Below are 19438 nucleotides of genomic sequence, written 5' to 3'. Positions count from 1 at the left end.
GCACTGACAGTAAAAATAGTTTGTGGATAGTTGAATTTAGTCTCTTTCTTGGCTTCCTTTTAAGGAAAGGATGAGGAGTTCACATATCTGGAAGTAGCTCAGAGAAGAATTGCTGCTCATTTTTGTCAAGAGGAAAGATTCAAGTGTTTTGGTTGTGGCTTCTTTTATTAAACTGCTGCCATGTGGACCTGTGCACACATGAGAAAATAAATGGTTGTGAAAAGTAAAACAGACCTTTACAAATATTCAAATATCAGTGGTTCAATCTGACTTTCAACATAAATTCTGACTTGACTAGAATTACTGCAGATTACTTAAAGTAACTAAAATAAAACGTATGTCTGTGTCCAATATGTGTCAGTAAATCTGGAAAATCTGTGGTACACTTAACAGATTTGCCACTTTTCAAGTGTGTCCTCACTATTTTAATTTCATCTGTCACATCCCACCTCTACGTAAGAGGATTAGGGCCATATGTGAAACATTTATTTGAGTTTAAAGTCAGGAATCTGATGTTAAAGTCAGAATGAACAGATTTGCAAAGCCAGAATTCTGAGAATAAAGTTTAATTTCAGAAATTTCTGACGCCACATGTGGCCCTAATCCTCTTCCATACACCAACGACTCTGCTGCTTGAAGGCTGCTAATGCATCACTGCTGAAGCAGCCCAGGCTAGACTTTGATGACATGATCAAATGACTGTCAAAGTGGACACTGGCAGAAATCAAATGTCACTAATACAGTTATCAGCCACAGCCTGAGAAGGGTCTGCTGGCTCTGAGAGAGTGCTGCTGTCATGGCATTAGAGTCTAGCTCTCCACAATGTTGCTGTCAATTAAGGTTTGAACACTTTATTAAGAGTGGAGGGAGTGGTGGGAGATACCAATTAACTTCAAATATATTAGACAGAAAATTGCTGAGCAGAAGATAAGTACCATTAATGCGGAGCAGAAACTCTTGTGAATTGAACTCCAATGAATAAAATAAACAGAAAGCTGTGATTGGGCAAAAACAAGCTCTTGTGCGTTAGTGTTGCAACCATATCAGATCTGCAGAAATTACAATGAATTCTAATTTGATGTAATCTTTACATCTAAAATTAAGCGCATCCTTGAAGAGGAGACCGTGACCTTGGGCTTTGGCTGAGTAAAGGAGCATCTGAATGAGACGCGGCGCGCCCCTGGCTGCCAGGCTGAGAAAAGGCGCATCCTCCTCCTTTTATAATTCAGTCACGCAGCTTTGCTCTGATTTGAGATGAAGCATGAACGATGTGAGGTTTTTTTTCGGTCGCTGCTCACATCGGTAATTTAATTTTTTTTTTTTTTAAAAAAAGCGCGCTTGGCATCGATGCATTTGCTTTATCTGATTTAAACATTCCGGGATTTATATTCTAGACAAATTGCCTTTTGAGCGCTTTTTTTTGTGGATAATCTGCATTGCTTTCCTTCCGACCGAGTGGCTGCACCTCGTCGACCAGCAGCGCGCGCGATATCCGATAGAAATCAAAAATTTCTCCTCGGGACATTTCATGATTTTCATCTCCTCTGACTGCAAAATATACACAGCTATAAAATCTATTCCTGTAGATTTGCATACGGGCCCATTAATGGTTTGCAATTGAGATCACATCGGCGACAAATTGCAATGCTTCTCAGTCAATGATGCTTTGGTATGAGAGCAGTAGAATAGCATAGGAAGGTGAGGGGACAATGTCCAGTCTAGCGGGTACAAGACACCTGCGCTCCTGGTCCTGAATGCATCGGAGAGAGACACCTAACCGGGTGTCACCGTCAGCCCTGGATGCTGCGCCGAAGAATGGGATACTCCGACCCATCGTCGGGTAAAGATATACTAGGCAATAGATCTCTTTGTTTCATATTTATTTGCGCATTTGGACTCGTGACACTATTGCAACAGATTCTCTATGGAAAAAACTACATCAAGAGGTAAGTGCTGATTATTTCTCTTTAGTCGTCGTTAATAGACAAAAGCAATTAGAGCGCAGGCCCGGCTGTTTATGACAGAGTTGTACACACTGTAATGATAATATTCAGCCGTCATAAGCATGCCTTCATAGCCGTTTTGTGTGAGGCTTATTGCTCATTTGTGACCTCCAATTAATGACTGAATGGTGAAAGATAAATTATGAATGATAAATTGATAAATGTTTCAGTATACATGGAGGATGAAGTACATGTCGGGATGCATGGGGAGGAAAACAAGCTTTAATGGCTGGAGAGAACAATAGCAATTAACCATCCATCTTTTTTTCCCAGTGGCATAGAAACAATTTCCATTGGATTTATTTTTTTGATATCTTCTGAAAATGAAGCATCACATTCATACCATACACAGTGTTCCAGCTGTGTATGGTAATGTTTTCCCTTTCTTTTTCCAAAGATCTTTATTTGATTTTCCGTTTCAGCCTTCTTGACTGGTCCTAGCCTACATCTTACAGAGGCATCTGGTTATCATAATGCAACTGAAAACTATTGGAGCTGATGATGATTACAAACAGCAACATGTCAAAGATGATGTGTATTTCTTATTGGTCCCTGTTAAATATATCTTTTTCTTTTTTTTTCTTTTTTTTTTTTTTTTTTTTTACCAGGCTGCAGTCAGTGCACATGCAGCCACTGCAGAACCTGTTTTATAATACCTCTGCAACAGTAACGGTGTCCCTCATACAGATCCTTGGTTGGAAGTCCAGTTTTACATCTCAAGCATTTAGACCCATTTAAAAAACTTTCACTAAATTGCAGGAACCCTTCTTTTTCATTCTGAGACAAATTTCAGTGTGAGACGAGCAGATGTTGAGAAACCGGGATGTTTTATCTTTAGGTGGTTTAAAAATGACCTGAAGAACACCAAATCTCACTCCTGACAAAGGAACAATCAGAAAACCTTATCCCCCACCTCTAGATATTTTACAGACAGCTCATATATGTTTACTCCAAAGCAAACATATATGTGCTGCAATCTCAAAGCTCCCCCACAGCTAACCCCTCCCCTGCCACCCTGCCGGGCTGGTCTAACAATACTCAATGTGGATTCATGGCATCCTGACCTCTGCGGCGGGATGCATGAATTCAGACCCGACACACGCACACCTTCCTCGCCTGCGCCCTTACTTTTCTCCTAGCGCTCAGCCTAGGAGAGAGAGAGAGGGAACAAGCCACACCACAGAAACCAGTGGGCTCAGCGGCAGCCATTTTGCTACAGTCTGTCTGCACACACACCTCAGTGCAAGTGGGGGAGAGAGAGTGAGTGGAAGGAGACGTTGAGAGTGTGGAGACTGAGAGATGGTGATGAAATGAATGTGTTTGCATGTTTGTGTGCACGTGAAAGAGAATGCGGAGGAGAGGAGAGCGAAGACGTCATCTTATGATATCTGCCCAGGCGTGAACAATCTGAAGTCGTTTTCCATGCGCTCTTGGTGTTTCAGGGCATCACAGAAAAAAACATCTCTGCAAATTGGCGTTGAGGCGCAGAGGAGGCATTTGGATGCTTAGATTGAGTGAAATCGTAAAGGATAGGTTCACTGTTTTTCAAGTCTGTCTCAAAACAATAGTCGGTTGCCCAAATGGACATTGACACATGTTTTCCTTGCTGTAATCATTCCTCCTGTTCATACTGACAACTAAGAGATCCTTTCATAATGTACTTTGAATGTAAGTGACAGGGGAAAAAATCCACAGCCATCCTCCTGTGCAAAAATGTATTTAAAAGTTTATTTGAAGGTAAGACGAGGCTTAAGCCATCCAAAATTAGTCAAATCAAGTCAATATCTTTCAAAGTTAGGCTACTGTCTGTGCCAAATTCTCTATTTTTATTTTTATTCCACTGCACCTGGAAGGAAAAACACTGTCTGTCAAGACATAAAAAGGGAAATTTTTACTAAAAGGACTGTAACTTTGGAAGGTATCCACTCTATTTGACTAACTCAGACTGCTGTTTTCTCAAAACAAGGACTGTGGATTTTGGCTCCCATCACTTGCACTGTAAGTGCATTTGGAGAGGATCTTCTAATGATCAGAATGAACAGAAGGGATGATTACAGAAAGAAAAACCTGTTTCAATATTCATTTGGGCTCCAGACTGTTGTTTTAAGACAGACTCAAAGACGCCCACTGAAGTCAAACGAAGCGGTGAACATTATTGTACAGTTGTGATAAATCTGGCCATGAATCTTGCCATTTTGTTGAGTCACATTGTGGCGTCACATGAATCAGCTCCCTACCTGAACTTACTGGCATCATGAAGGACGAAGTGGTGGAGGATGTAGGATTGTAAAAGGGCAATGCAGGAACAAGAGGGGGTACTATTAAATAATCACAGTGAGCGACACACTTTTGTAAAGGCAGACATATTTCAACTCTGTTTGACTTGAAGAGGGTGATCTAAAAATACTTACAGTCAGAGAGGGAGTGGCACCGAGGGCCCCAGATTGTAGCGCGTTAGTTAGAAACCATCCAAAAATTTGTGGCTTTGAAACTAATGATTTTCATCATTAATCTGTCGATCATTTAAATATATAAAACACTCAAAAAAAGTTGTAAATTTCAATCACAGTAATCAAGGTGACATTTTTAAATTGCTTGTTTTCAACTGTCCAACAGCAAAAGGAGATTGAATTTACAACAAAGAAGAAAGAAAAAAAATTCCAGCAAATGTTTGGCATTTTTGCTTGATAAATGACTCAAACGATTATCCAATTAGTCTGCCCTTGCCTGATTAATTTTTCAATTAACTAATCACTTCAGCACTGATTTGCACGTGACTCTGTTTAAGAAATGAGCCCTTCTCGATGCATTATGTAAGTGAGTTGTATCTCCAGAGCTCCACAGCGAGGCGGCTTTCTTTGTTTTGTTTTTTCAGTTTCTACATGCAGTTGACAGAGCTGTACTGTACATATTGATGGTTATACAGTATTTTTCCTTGTAATTATACGTCACAACACTTACACCATTTACAAGAGTGATTCCCCGTTTAAAGTTAACGCAGAGATGGAAGAAAGAGATTTGAGTGGAGATTGAATCTGTTTCCATAAATGACATATTAATTTTCTGTTTTGATAAGCACAGTGAAGTACCTCTCTATCTTAAGGAGCTCTTAGTTGATACAGAAATACCCCTGGATATACTAAATGGACATCTGAGTCAATGCAACACGAAACACAATACAAAGCAACTTTGAGCTTGTTGTTGATCAAATGTTCAGATCATAATATAACTGAGTCAATAAGAGATAAATAGACTCTTAATGTTTGTATTCAAGACACTGGATTGATGTGTGAGTCACAAGTAGTCACAAGAGATTGAGCAGGGTTTCACTAGTAGCCACTGTATTGGAAAAGTTTTGTATGATTTTTATAAGCTATGGATCGACCCACTGCATTTTAGATCGGTCTTCAATGGGCATAGTGTGTCGGTGATGATTAAAATCTGAGTAAGATAACAGTACAAGTGACTGAATTATGCTGCTTTGATTAGTTTTTCTGTTTGTATAACAGAAATATGTCCTATTTCAGGCACACATCCTAAACTCATGCATAAAAATGTGTCTGATTTGACTGTGTGTTTCGTTCCACAGCGCAGCCATCTGCAGAGCGTTACTGAGATGTTGAAGTGGCTCTCAGAGAAGCCAAATGTGCTTGCAGATCAGTATTGACATGAGTACTCACTGATGATGAATGCTCCATCACATAATGCACTCAGAAAGGCTCTTTGGGCTCAATCGCACCGCTGAATTTAGCACAACACCCACAGAGCACTCACAGAAATGAGTCACACATGAATTCTTGCATAATAATCAGTCAGATATTAGACGAGGTTGTACGTCCATGGATATTTGAATGTATGGAACATGAGAGATCTGTTCACATATGAAGATGTAACAACTGCAGGTCTTTAGAGGATAAGTTTGGTCATATTCTATATTTTTCTTATTGTCAACAAATCCCTAGCCAGGGAACAAGATGAATCTGCGAGCTCATGTTTATTTGCTCTGGCAGATGTGTTTGGCCCCCCTCCTGTTCAGACAGATTTCCAGCCGACCTGGCCTGGGTCAGGCCAATCACAACCATTTACCTAATATGGGATGGGTTTGATATGATGACTGTATAGAAGGCTACGTTGCTCAGCGTTAGTCACATGTTTTGTTGCTCTATCCAATTGCATCCAGAGGCATTTTGGTCTGCGCCCGTTGATAACGCCCCTTGGATATCGAAAATTAACCGAGAGGTTTCAGACTAGTGATGCCAGACTAACAAATCCCATGAAAAGACCAAAACCAACAATTAATTTTGTCTAGCAACAAGTATCGTCTGTGTATCCAAACTCTTGTATATCATATTCCTCTGTAACACAGAGCTCCATTGTTGTCCAAAAACTATTAAAAACACATCAGTGAGCCACGTCGTTGCACTGGATGACATGTTGCTTCATTACCATGAACGTGGGCGCTGTAGTTTATTTTGAATCCATTCCACATATACCAACTGCTGTTGTAAACACTGCTCATGCGCCAAATCCATAGCTGAAACTAGTCCCCAACAAAGAGACCCCTGGTTGAGTAACATTTGAGAAAAAACCACAGTGTGACCCTTTTTTTTTTAAGATTTATATCGTTCAGAAGGAACAAATGGTCTTGGGGCTGCGAGTCACGCACAGTGTAGGGAAGTTGAAAGTACTGAAAGACAGACTAACACACTGTTGATTTTGCTTTATTCATGGGATTTATTTTTTTACAGTAACAAAAATGTAGAATATAGCCAGTCATATGATTCAAAATAAGTTTGAAGTCTCGATATTGTGTATGTTTTCAAAGCAGAAGTCTTTGTAGATTACTGTAAACAGACTCTGAACGCACAGACGCCCCTCATCTCTCTAGAATTAGTTGGGTTTATTCACCACCTGCACCAAATGGCCCCATCAGATAAATTCACTGTGGTCTCCAAAAGGGGACGGTTCCATGATTTAGTTTTAGGGAGTTACAAGAGACAGATTAAGAAAAGAGAATGGTTGAAATCAAAGCAGCAGAGGCCCTGGCTTTTAGTCAAACTATAAGGGTCAAGCTACAAAAACAGTGGATCCTGCAATTCCCATAATGCATAATTTATAGTCTCCAACTCCAAGTCAGGATAACCCCCTGATGACATCACATGGGTTATTTTCTCAGACTGGACAAAGCCACAGTTCTTTTATAGTAACTACACTTGGCAAAATCTGTTGGCATCTTGTCTTTAGGAGTAATTTGATATTTACAGCAACATTGGCACAGATTATCCTTCCCTTAAATCACTTCGACTTTAATAGACTGAATTACAAGTCTTACACTGCTACAGGCCAATATTGCACGGTGTGAATGTTTGTATCACACTCGGATTAGTGGCAACAGCCCAACAGAACATAAATTAGATATACATACATAAGATATTCAAACCATGGTGTTCTTAACCGAAAATTTATTCTAACCATGTTTGGTGTCTTACTTTGTCTGTTTTTCTTGAGCCAAAAAGCTGGTCCCTCTTAATGTATATGTGTATGTGTGTGTGTGTGTGTGTGTGTGTGTGTGCATATTTGACTTTTGTGAGTGAACACATGGGCTTGGTTGTATGTGTTTGACATTTTGCACAATAAGGACAATAAATCCCAAATAAACTGACTCATTTTCTTACTAGTGCGCAACAGTTTAGCCGACTCAAAGGGGACGAGACAGGAAATTGGACCGGTCCTGTTAATTTCTCGGATGATGGATCTCTGAAGCCTGCCAGAAATGGAAGGAAAAGGTACCTTTCCAACGTGATTAACTGCACAACACCTCTGAGAAAAGAGAGTGAGATAGAGTGAAAGAGAACACAAGTTTCAAATCCATCATAGTGACGACCCAGCCCTGCATGCGTGGACTGGGTCGCTGATACGCCCACCATTCTCTTCAGATGCTGTAGAAAACACCGACATTTACTCTTCTTTTTTTTTTTCCTTCTCTCTACTTGTTTTGAAATCTGCAGGTTTAGGGAATTAGCAGGGGTGGTGATGTCACAGGCCTAAATCACACATTTAACTCTAACTTAACCTATCTGCATGTTGACAGATGTTTCCGTCAGCATTTTCAGCCTGATTCACAGAGCTCCGTAATAGTCACACCCTGCCTAGCCGATATTAAGAAGAACAAACGCTCACAAAGGTAGGCCAGTTTGATGGCATTATTAGTATTTTTCACAGAAAACCAAGAATGCCTCTTTCTTTTTCATTAGTCTGAAAGGTATAAACTCTCATATTTTTTTCAGTGGTGGTTGCACTTCAGATTTGCTCTTGTATGTTGTCTGATCCAGTCCACCTCGACCCCAGCTCCCTAAACCCCATCTCTCCCCCCCCTCCTCCTCCTCCTCCTTCAGAAGCTGGTTGAACCTCCTCTCTGAATTTCCTGTTGATGTACTGGCTTCCCCTTGTGCCTCTGTGTCCCATCCAGCACCCATCTCCAAATGCCTTGTCCTCCTCAACCTGTGTCTCATGTGTTCTGCACAGCTCTGTGTGTGTATGCCATGTACATAGTGTGGACACTTCTCTCTGCTTGCCCTATCTCCCCTTCTCACATCTGCATTGTCTCTCTCTGCGACCTGGATTTCCCACTTTACTTTCCTTGTAACAAGAAGACAGGAACGTGCCAGATTTTGACCCCCCCCCCCCCCCTAAAGCTTCAACTCCTCATTGCACTGAGCAGTAGATGTCTGTGGTAAAAAACGCTGGATGCTTTCTAGTCCTGGACTGGTTTTAAACCAGCATTGTACGGTTAACCTAAGATGCCATAGAGATGAAATTCGTCTCATTAAGTGAAATAAATAGAAAACACTTGCAAAGGTTTCATCATCTTAGCTAAAACAAGCATTAATAGGTCTATTCAAAGTGTTAAATGTATTATATATAAGACAGATGCTGCTCTTAGTAAAATCTCAGAAATACACTGCATCATCAGGTGGATGTAGACAACCAGTTTCATTGCTCCTTATTTGTACGATTTCATCCCGACATCTTGTTCCTTTAATGCATCCATTCATTGTATTGCTCGCTGTGTTCTTTTATTGTCATTGTTTTTTGTTTTTTTTAAAAAAAACTCATCTCATTTACTTCCACAGCCACATGTAATATGTTACAATATATCCATCCTCCAAAACACCACACTTCATCCTGACAAATACAAAAAACATTCATTCTAGACACACATTATGATTGATGCCATTTTGACGTTAAATCTCGCCTTTCCTCAATTCAACAGTGTTTTACATGTAAATGTAAAAAAAAAGAAGATATTAAGAGCTTTCTAAGATTCAGATGCAACTCAGAAAGGGTATGTATAAAAATGATGATAAGAAATCGCTGATTGTAATCCAAAAATGAAGAGTTAGCATCAGTTAGCGTCAGAATGGATCAATAGAACATGTTTATTTAAATGCAGCCAGCGAGAGATGACTCTATGGTTTGGCGCTACGCCCAAACCTAAAAGGAAAATTATAGATCAGGGCTAAATAGAGCAACTCTCTGGGTGTGCGATGATTTATAATTGGACAAAAATCATTTGGCTGATAAGTAAAAACTGATGTATATTTCTCACCTTTTAGTGCCTTTTTATTGCCTCATGCAGATGTAGCAAAGGTAGACAGTATATTGAAACAATGTTGTATTTGCATGTAAGTTGAAAACATTTCTAGTTATGTATCAAAGCTGTTATTTTGGTCATCAGCCAAATGGAATTACAAAAACAACATCCAACAAACTGAACCAATGTGTCTAAATATAAGTTTGTAATGTGTAATAATGTGTGTCCCCCCAAGTAAACCCTCTAATAGAAATTGGTGCAAATAAATGCAACAATTTGATCTATTTTCACAATTTAGACAAAATCAATGAACCTTTTGGTTTATAGGATCCATCAAGCAAAAGATAACTTTTGCTAAACAGCGGCCACTGTGGTCACTAAGAGTAATTACAAGATAACGGTACACTGCATTTGCCTTCATTTCCCATGATTCTCTTGAGTCAGATGATTTAAAGACAACATCATGTCATGTAACGATGTAGTGTAAAAGGACCATAATTAGAAACAGAGTCATGAAGTCGGCGAACATATTCATTAATGTCAGTAAAACAGCATCTATCTAAAGTTCACTAACAGTAGCTGGTCATACCAGACCATGAAAGGCTGTAGACACAGACATGAGCAAGAGTTTGTTTTTTAGCTTATGAATTTGTCATTTGTAAAAGGAAGACTGTGTTATATCTTCTAAAACATACAACACTCTGGAAAGCAGAATGTCTCAAACATCTAAACCAGCGATCAAACAGAACCACTCCATGCGTCAAGTAACTTATACTTCACATTCCTGTGAAGTATAAGTACTATCAGAAAAGTGCAGCTATGAAAATTATATAAAACACTGCTTTTTGTCAATTTTTTGAGGCCTAATGAAAAGTCTCTTTCTTCTGTCAAACATTATTAAAGCACCTTATAAACAAATATACAAACGTTACACTGGTGGTTTCCTTCTTCTCCCCTTTCAACCTCCATCCTAACCACTCCCACTCCATCCTGAAACACCAACACTCACACACACATTTTATCCAGACTGCACTCTTGATTGCATGTAAATACAATGTTATGCTGCAAGAAATGAGGCATCAGTGCACAAAAAAATGGCAACTTATTGACACCTTGATATGAATTTTACAACAATTATGACTCCTTTCCACTTTCACACAGTCACACCACCCCACTGAAGACATTACTGTTGTGTGCTTTTGATTAATGTGTTGCCATTTCAGCATAGTGATTGTTTTATACGGTATATCTTAAATAAATGTATCTGATTCATTAGCTTTAATTGAAATGATTAAATTCAAAAAAAGTTAATGGTTGATGTCCTATGATTACTTGTATGCATTACTTTATTGCAGTGATCACAACTGACAAACATTAATACTTTCATGTAGTTATAAATGTATGAATATAGTATATAAATAATTATACTGCCTCATACAAAAGCACAGACACTCTCATATTCATATCCACAAGACTTGACACCACTATAGCCATCTAATCCCCTATTTTAACAAGCTATGCACTGGAATCAACCCTGTTTCCCTTTCAGACTATTTCAGACAGATGACTATTTTGTGTTTCTGATTTAAATTAATATACAGCACTCATCTATATGTACATATATATGTATATTTAATAGAATACCAGTATTAAATAATGTGATTTTTCATCATAACCACTTAAATAAGTGAAAATATGAGAGGTTTTTAATGTCCTTAAGTTAGGCTAAGATTGGTTTAGACTAAGATGTATTAGAATCTGGTGCAAGTGTCAAATAAACAGTATACAGTAACAGTATATCTTGTTTGTGATATCAGCTGTATCATTTCTGTCATCACAATGCTATACTTATATTCTAGTGTTTCATAAAGTCAAGCCATGGACATTTAGTAGTAAATATAAGATATTTTGCTTTATTGTGTCTTTTCAACACACTATATTGCATTTTTGTTCCACAGTTTGTTGCTAATTCTGTTGTTTTTTCCTGTATGGATTAGCCAGAGGATGACTGTGTGTATCCCTCCAGGTATTTGGAAAACTATGATGGCTCCTTTGACTTCAACTCCACTGCATGCAGGGAGCTCAGACAGGAGATTATGGACGTCAAAGTCCTGACAATGTGAGTGTTCATTTATGACACTTGTGGTTGACACCCTTATTTAGAATGAGATCTTTTTTTTCCTAAAGGTGATCCTCAAGTACCTGTCAGGTAGGTAGAATGTCTACCTACCTGTCTAATGTCTGTACTGAATTTCATGACAATCCCTTAGTTATTTCACCCTCTGGGGACCTTGAATGTTCATACAAAATTTGATGGTAACTCATTCAATAGTTATTATTTCAGTCTGGACCAAAGTGGTGGACCAACCCACCGACATCGCCACCAGCTTAGCTAAAATTCATCACAAAAAGTTACATTTTTCACAGAAGAAACAAAAGAATAGTATATAACATGGAAGGTTACATAATTTGTATTATTTTAAAGCCCAGTCGTTCAGTTAAGAATCTCATAGTAAGCATGGCAGTTAAATTCCAGTTAAAGTATGGTAATTGCTGACTTATATTGCAATTTGATATTTGTGTTGATGATAGTGCAAACAAACATTTGTATCATAATCATAATTTACTGTATATCATATCTAGAGCCTGTTTGTTAAAGCTGGAGTGCGGGACCTTTGCATATAAATGAACGTCTGTTACATTCAAACCCTTGCCAAACGATTTCACATAGTGCTGATTAAGTCTACCACAACCAGGTAAATCAGAATAAAACGTTGGCGCGGTACGTTTCTTCTATTGAATCTCTACATTTAAATACGTTTAATACATAGCATATCAACATTTCTACAATACGTATCATAGGGAAAGTGAAGTAGTTCAGGTGACATCTGTATGAGCTGACTTTTATATTAGGAGGAAGCGGATTGGGTGGTTGGCTTGAAAGTTAGATGCATGGGACAATGTTGCAAAAGCATCAAAGCAGCAGAGACCACTGCCTGCTCCCCGTTACAACCATCAATACTGGGTATTTTTGGCAAGATATGGGGACATTTGCAGTCGTTTTTCTGGCTACAAAACTGGGTATTTTTAGTGAGATGTCAGGACATTTGCAGCCATTTTTCTGGTGACAGAACCGGGTATTTTAACCCAAACCATGATCGTTTCCTAACTAACCAAGTGGTTTTTGTGCCTAAATCTAACCAGACCTTAACCACAGCCTTATCACACCATAAAACCTAATTATTCAGCTGATAACGGCTATTTAATTCGGCGTTAAATGACACCTTAAAATATGATCAACATTGAAACGTACAGATTGAAACATAGAGATTCAATGTATCTATGGTTTGCAGAAATGTACAATGCCAACGTTTTATTGTGGCGATTGATTTGACTAAATCTCTCTGTATTTCACTCTATACCGGAGTTTTTAAATCTGGCGTCTGTGGCGACTTTCACGCACTGGCACACTGGTAGTGATGCGTTTTGCGTCAACCAGTGATGATTGGTTTGTGACTGTTGACCGGGGTGGACCGTCCACAGTGTGCCCCAACTGTGTTGCGTCACCAGGGTGGGAACCGGCTCACATAAAAAGCGTCAGGGGTCTCCGGTGATAATGTCGACAGTGTTTCTGCAATCTCACTGCCAGAAGGGGGTGACAAAAGTTCCGCGCTACAGGTTTAAGTCTTACCCAGCATTATGTCCATTGTTGGTGGCGGCACTCAGATTTTCCATGACTTTGACCAGTAATGTGTTATAAATAAAGACTACTTTATTAAACATGACGTTGAGCTACATTGTGGAGAGATTCATCTCAACTGATTGTGTGACCATACATGGATGAGTGTGATTCTGACAGTTTTTGTTCTTTTTTTATAATGCACTAAGTGATCAAGTGGCAGAGACTGTGATTATGTAGAAAACAAACAGCAAACAACATAATTTACTAAAATCATGAAGTAGAACTGAAGGAAAGAATGCTTTAATCTTGCAAATGCCACATGGCATCCATTTTGTTGCTGAAATTTCATCTTTTATTGACAATTAACCGTACATTATAAATAACAATAAGCCACTTGTGCTAACGGCCATTTGAGCAGCATTGCTTCCTGGTATATGAATGTGAACATTGTCCAGTGGCCTTTTGTGCACATTCCTCAGTCTTTTTGTCAGACTTTATAGTTAAATGCATTCAAGGCGCTTGGCGAAAGGCCATGAGCCACTCTGACTGTGGCAGAGAACAGATGCTGTCACTCTGCCAGACAGTCAAAGAGTATTGGTGCCGCCCGGCCTCCCAGAGCAAATCACATCTCCCAATCATCTCCAAGGAAATGTCAGTTCAAGGACAGCTATTTACAGACCTGCTAGATTAAGCCACTTTCTTTGCATTAACGAGTCAAGATCGAATTTTCATCAGTGCAGCCATCACAGAGTAACTACTGCAATTTTCTGCTCCATTTTTGTTCCCTTGTGTGTGTTTTTCGAGTGGTTTTTATGATGTTTCTTCAATCTACTACCCTTGTAGAGACATGGTTAATCAGAAAAAACATGGCCGTGGGTATCCTTCCTCATTCCACAAGTCTCTCTGCCTGTCTGCCAGGGTGAAAACCTCAGAGCTGTTTGAGAGATGGCGAAACCTGCAGGTGTGTAGATGGGAGCAGAGCAAGGAGGAGACCAGCAACTTCAAGTAAGCATGACTCTAACACATGACTTCAGGTTGCAAACTGCAAGTGTAGTTTTTTCCCCCTTGAAGTGCATTTAATTCTTTAACCCAAATGTCCTGAACCTGGAGTCTTAAACAGTTCAAAAAACATATTTAACATTGTTGTATCACCTTGACATTTCCTAATTTTATAAGAATTGCTAATAAACATGATTTTTAACTGATAACATGTTTCAGAGTCCACCACAGAAAATTCCAGTTTGTTGCTAAAGAGAAATAAACAAATTGCTTGATTTTGCTTTGATTTTAATATTATATTTACATTTACACCAGTAGGCTCTGTGGGATCCCAAGCCAATGTCAACAAAACATAACAGGTTGGTCTTGAGGCTGATGGGAAATCTTCTACGATCAAACTAACACTCGCCTTTTTTTTTTTGGTGTCCTTTTAAAGGATGTCTCTGTCTCGCTGCTGTAATGCTCCTTCCTTTTTGTTCACCACCAAGAGGAACACCCCTGCAGGGACCAAGTTGAGATACGAGGTGGACACCAGTGGCATCCTTCCCATCACCACCGAAGTCTTCAAGATGTTCCCAGATGTGAGTTCATCATCTGCTAGTGATTCATGCATATATAAGCATTGCAAACTTTAATGTTTACTTTTGAGTGCTTGCCATGTTCTAGCCTGCTGACTTTTGTATTCTACCAATGGCCTGATGGCACTAAGCCTATGAGAAGATCTATTTGATTTCAAAAGCCCTCCTATTCTGTCTGACATTAACAAACTGTGTCTGTCTCATCCAGGATATGCCGTATTCCAAATCACAGTACAAGAAATGTGCTGTTATTGGAAACGGCGGCATCATCAAGAACAGCAAATGTGGAAAGGAAATTGATTCAGCAGATTTTGTGTTCAGGTATACAGGATCATATCCTTCATTGTTTGTTGTGTGAGGGCTGCACAGTGATCATCAATTATTTTACTCACTATTAAGATTGTGAATATTTATTATTATGTTATACAATCATTTTGGGAACAGATTGGTTCTATTAAACTTATCAAAAAATGTCCCAAAAAAAGTTTAAATCTTCACATTATGATTATAAATCTATAAACAAAACTTGGACTGAGTAATAATGCCAAACACAGCATTCAATCACATAAAAGAGATTTAGCTCTTGCTCTGAACACTTGTTTTTTGCTACTTTCAGCCTGAGCTGATTTCGGCTCATGATGGATTTCTTTATATGATCATATGCTCCACACACAGCGCAGGAGTTCACTGCTCCACTACACTAACATTATGGCATTTTTCCATTGTTTTGGGGGTAGTCACGCTGAGCCATGACTTGAACCGAGCTGGCACGCTGTGAGCTCACTCGCAAATAGCTCCAAATTTGTCTATTTCTCCTCATCAGGAGGGGGGCCTTAAAGAGACCGGAGCCAGCCTGTTAGAGACAGAGGCTGAATTGAGGGGCTGTATAAAGGGCCAGTAGAAGATAAATAGGGAGTTTTTTGAATGGTGAATCATGCAAAGCTTCTGTAGTGGAGTCCCAGAATAAAAATATAGAGCTGGAAATGAACATAATAGGTCCCCTTTAAAATGCTCTTGCCTGTGATTGATTATTAAATAGGTATATAATGGCTATGCATGATATCGCGCTAAAAGACTGCAGCTATAACTGCATGTTCCAGACTGAGGATCCATGTATAAGACATGGAAATAAAAGAACAGCATTGTTCTTATACTGCAGTAGTCACACAGGTAGTACTGGCAAAATGATTTGTTGTTACATCTAGGGCAATTAATTACCACTAAGCCTTGTGGCTGCACAAGCTACTAATAGGCCAAAACCTTCTGAATGCCTTGGTCGCTAACACCACAAAATAATGCAGTATGAAATGCTCCTTGTCCATAGAAGTACCGCTGGGTACTACTGTGGGCTGTAATTAGTGATACATACTAATGTTTGCAGCTTACATTAGAGCAGACAAACACACAGTTTAATCCATTCTCTACACTTACTTTTCTTTGTGCTTTGGGTTGTGGACACACCATCCCCTAAACTCTTTATATACAGAGGATCACTTTAATTACAACCAACATGCACACCACTTCAAAATGTGAAGAATTCTAATACTTTGACATTGCTTAGTTACGGTTGCTAAGCTATGATTGGACAACTGCCACTCAGGAGAGGGGTTTAGTAATGGTCAATGAAGTTTAATTAATTGTAGAAGTCCAACTCTTGACTGCAACTATCATATGATTCATTGTGCAGCTCTACATTATGTCTCACAAGCATGTCTAGTTTAAAAAGTCAAATAAAATGCATTTGAATTTCTGTAATAGTAACAGTGGACTTTTATCTAATTTTTTTGCAGATGCAACATACCACCCATTAATGAGAAGTACTCAGCCGATGTTGGCACCAAAACAGATCTGGTGACCATAAATCCAAGCATTATTACTGAGAGGTACTGTATACATTAGTTACAGTGAGAAATCAGATCACTCACTCTCTCGGTCACTTTAGTTTTCTTCTCTTCTGGCGTCTTTCATCTCATGTTTCACTTCCTCTGCACTGCAGATTTCAGAAGCTGGAGAAATGGCGAAGACCATTTTACGAAGTACTCCAGAATTATGAGAACTCCTCAGTGGTTCTTCCTGCCTTCTACAACACCCGCAACACTGACGTATCTTTCAGAGTCAAGTATATGCTGGATGACTTCGATTCCCAGAGGGGCGTGTTCTTCTTCCACCCGCAGTACCTGCTCAACGTGCAGCGTTTCTGGGCGGTGCAGGGCGTCCGGGCCAAGCGCCTCAGCAGCGGCCTGATGCTCGTCACCGCCGCGTTAGAGATGTGTGAGGAAGTCCACCTCTACGGTTTCTGGGCGTTTCCCATGAACCCCTCCGGCATCTTCATCACTCACCATTACTACGACAACGTCAAGCCACGGCCTGGCTTCCACGCAATGCCTCATGAAATTTTCAACTTCATTCACATGCATACTCGTGGGATCATTCATGTACACACAGGGCAGTGCACGTGATCCCTCATTCCACCCTCATTTCCATTTTACCTTTTACTTTTTTTTAAGAGCAGGTTTACCTGTTGTGTTTTATTTCAGTGAATGACACGGTTCACTATTTCTTCCCTATTTAAAAAGAGAGTTGGCCTTTGGAGCGTACACTTCCTCGCTGTCACTACTTCAACCACACGTTGAAGGTTGCTTTCTTCTAATTGCCAACATAGTTCTCTTTTCAATGTGTACTTTAGGTTGTTTTCTCAGCCAATCAAATCACTATGGTTATCTCCGACTCTCTGACCATAGGATGCTTGTTTTTAATGTGAAAAGTGGTCTTCATAGTGATGTTGTTTCTGTGAGGTTTTCTAGTGGCTCTGCTGTACAGAGATGTTGTTTTCTACCCAATGTTGCACAGATATTTATGCTGAAACAGGGCCGCAGTGGGTGTCTTGTGACCCCTCATACCACCTCTTCTTCTTCTCCTTCTTCTTCTTCTTCTTCTTCTCTCTTTATCTCAGACACTCTGTGGGTGTGGCAGCTTTTAATGTTTGTGTGAAACAAAGCCTGAACCTTGATATTAAGCAAATATGAAAAAAAAAAAGAAAAAACATGAAAAAGTAACATCCAGTTGTCTACTTTTGTAATCTATTTCTTATTCACCACATTCACTGGGTGAATATTTTAAACTCTATTGAAATGGCCTGTTTTCAGTGGCCTTTCTCTCCCATTTGAAATTTTCCTCTGACATTTCTGGTGAAAAAGGGTGTGTGAGAAGAGGTGAGGATGTTTTCATTTTGTTTGTTTGTTTTCTCTTTTGGCTTTTCATGGTTTTGGACAAAAGCCAGATAAATATTTTACAGTGACACCACCTCAGCAAAACGTTCAAGGCTGTCTAATTGGGAAAGAAACAGATCACTGTTGAGTGACCCAGCCTCTTGTTGTCATTCATGTCTTAAGCCATGCTGCCTTATGATATCGAACCCCTCTACTGTATATGATATGCAATGCACCCATGTGTTTTGCTCATCTACAAATATATTAACGCCAAACAAAATATCGGTTTCTCTCTCAAATCAAAGGTCATTTAAGACTCAAAAAGATAAAGAAGTCCATGTGCAGTCTTCAGCTTATATTCTATTGGATTAGTGAAGTCTTACTCCCCGTAAACTCCATAATCATGTAATGCTCTGCATGACTTTGCTCTATACTTAGCTTTGTGTGTGCCTGCTTCAATGATCACTGAAATATGTTTACACTTAAGCCTCTACTTAAGCTCACAGTGCTTTTGGAGATATTTACACAAACCTTTTCACAAAAAAGGTGAATGGATTCGTCCAGTAGAATTGTATTATAGTGAATGCAGTTTGCATTGATTCTAGATACAAGAATGAAGGTTGCTGCCCCTTTGTGAAGTGCTATAACACTTTTACTACGACTGTATTATTTCACCTTCCCCTTTGAACTGTGAACATTCAGTTTGCACTCATGCATTTAAGCATCGTACATTTAAGCACCGGAAAGAAATGCTTTTTGTTTTGTTTTGTTTTGTTTTGTTTTGTTTGAATGTTTCAAGAGAGAAATACCGCAACTGTAATTTAATATTTTGTCATTCCTCTGTTCATGCTCTACTGCGCACTTGTCCATTTTTTTTCATTTACATTTGATTGTTAATAAGATTTAAACATAATTATCATTTATAAAGAGATATGAGTTCAGCAAATATGAACACCAAAAAATTGTTGTGCAGACACAACTGAATCTAGACTGGAAAAGGAATGAAACTGGTCTGTGTACTGAATGGAGGTAATATATAACACAGTGCTTCTTAACTGACTCTGGATCATTCTTTATACTGGTACGGTGTTTGTAAATAAATTTGTTTGGATTTTCTCACTTGTATGTTTGTGGATTAGTTATTATTGTGTGTGTCTATCTGTGTGAGTGTGGATAAATATATATATAACATATAAATTTATAAGATACTTACTTAATTTCCAGATTTTTTGGTGCACAATGTTCTGACTATCACATCTTCTGCCTGTTGAGGGCCACAGAGGACACAAGGTGCTAAATTAACTGCCTCATTTCAGGCCAGTTAACCTCTAGTTTGTCTGGTCCAATTAGCTCCTTAAGCAAAGCTACTGTCA

General features: G+C 39.1%; 1 protein-coding gene across 4 annotated transcripts; it reads left to right on the top strand.

The window, feature by feature from the left end:
* Positions 1-613: 613 nt before the first annotated feature.
* On the top strand, positions 614-19190 carry st8sia5 (ST8 alpha-N-acetyl-neuraminide alpha-2,8-sialyltransferase 5). 4 transcript variants are annotated; one of them, XM_042394498.1, is made up of 9 exons: positions 614-1946; positions 7682-7789; positions 8095-8187; positions 11624-11716; positions 14198-14284; positions 14715-14859; positions 15065-15177; positions 16647-16739; positions 16853-19190. In XM_042394498.1, exons 1-9 carry the CDS (start codon positions 1801-1803, stop codon positions 17313-17315), a joined length of 1341 nt encoding a protein of 446 aa, XP_042250432.1. In that variant the 5' UTR covers positions 614-1800; the 3' UTR covers positions 17316-19190. The 4 variants fall into 4 exon arrangements, with proteins under 4 accessions (XP_042250432.1, XP_042250431.1, XP_042250434.1 ...); XM_042394497.1 differs by having other exon boundaries at positions 14123-14284; XM_042394500.1 differs by lacking the exon at positions 8095-8187.
* The last annotated feature ends 248 nt before the right edge of the window (positions 19191-19438 follow it).

This window comes from Thunnus maccoyii, chromosome 19 (genome assembly GCF_910596095.1).
Source record: "Thunnus maccoyii chromosome 19, fThuMac1.1, whole genome shotgun sequence".
In the NCBI taxonomy this organism is placed as follows: domain Eukaryota; kingdom Metazoa; phylum Chordata; class Actinopteri; order Scombriformes; family Scombridae; genus Thunnus; species Thunnus maccoyii.
Note: the sequence above shows the minus strand (reverse complement) of the source record. Positions and strands in the feature narration are given on the sequence as shown.

What these genes read in the sequence shown, in the direction of transcription:
- st8sia5 (XM_042394497.1), top strand. Translation starts at nt 1,801, where the DNA reads ATGCTGCGCCGAAGAATGGGATACTCCGACCCATCGTCGGGTAAAGAT. An exon ending in GAGGAGACCAGCAACTTCAA is followed by an intron (nt 14,285 to 14,714) that starts GTAAGCATGACT and finishes GTCCTTTTAAAG; the next exon opens with GATGTCTCTGTCTCGCTGCT. An exon ending in TCAGCAGATTTTGTGTTCAG is followed by an intron (nt 15,178 to 16,646) that starts GTATACAGGATC and finishes ATTTTTTTGCAG; the next exon opens with ATGCAACATACCACCCATTA.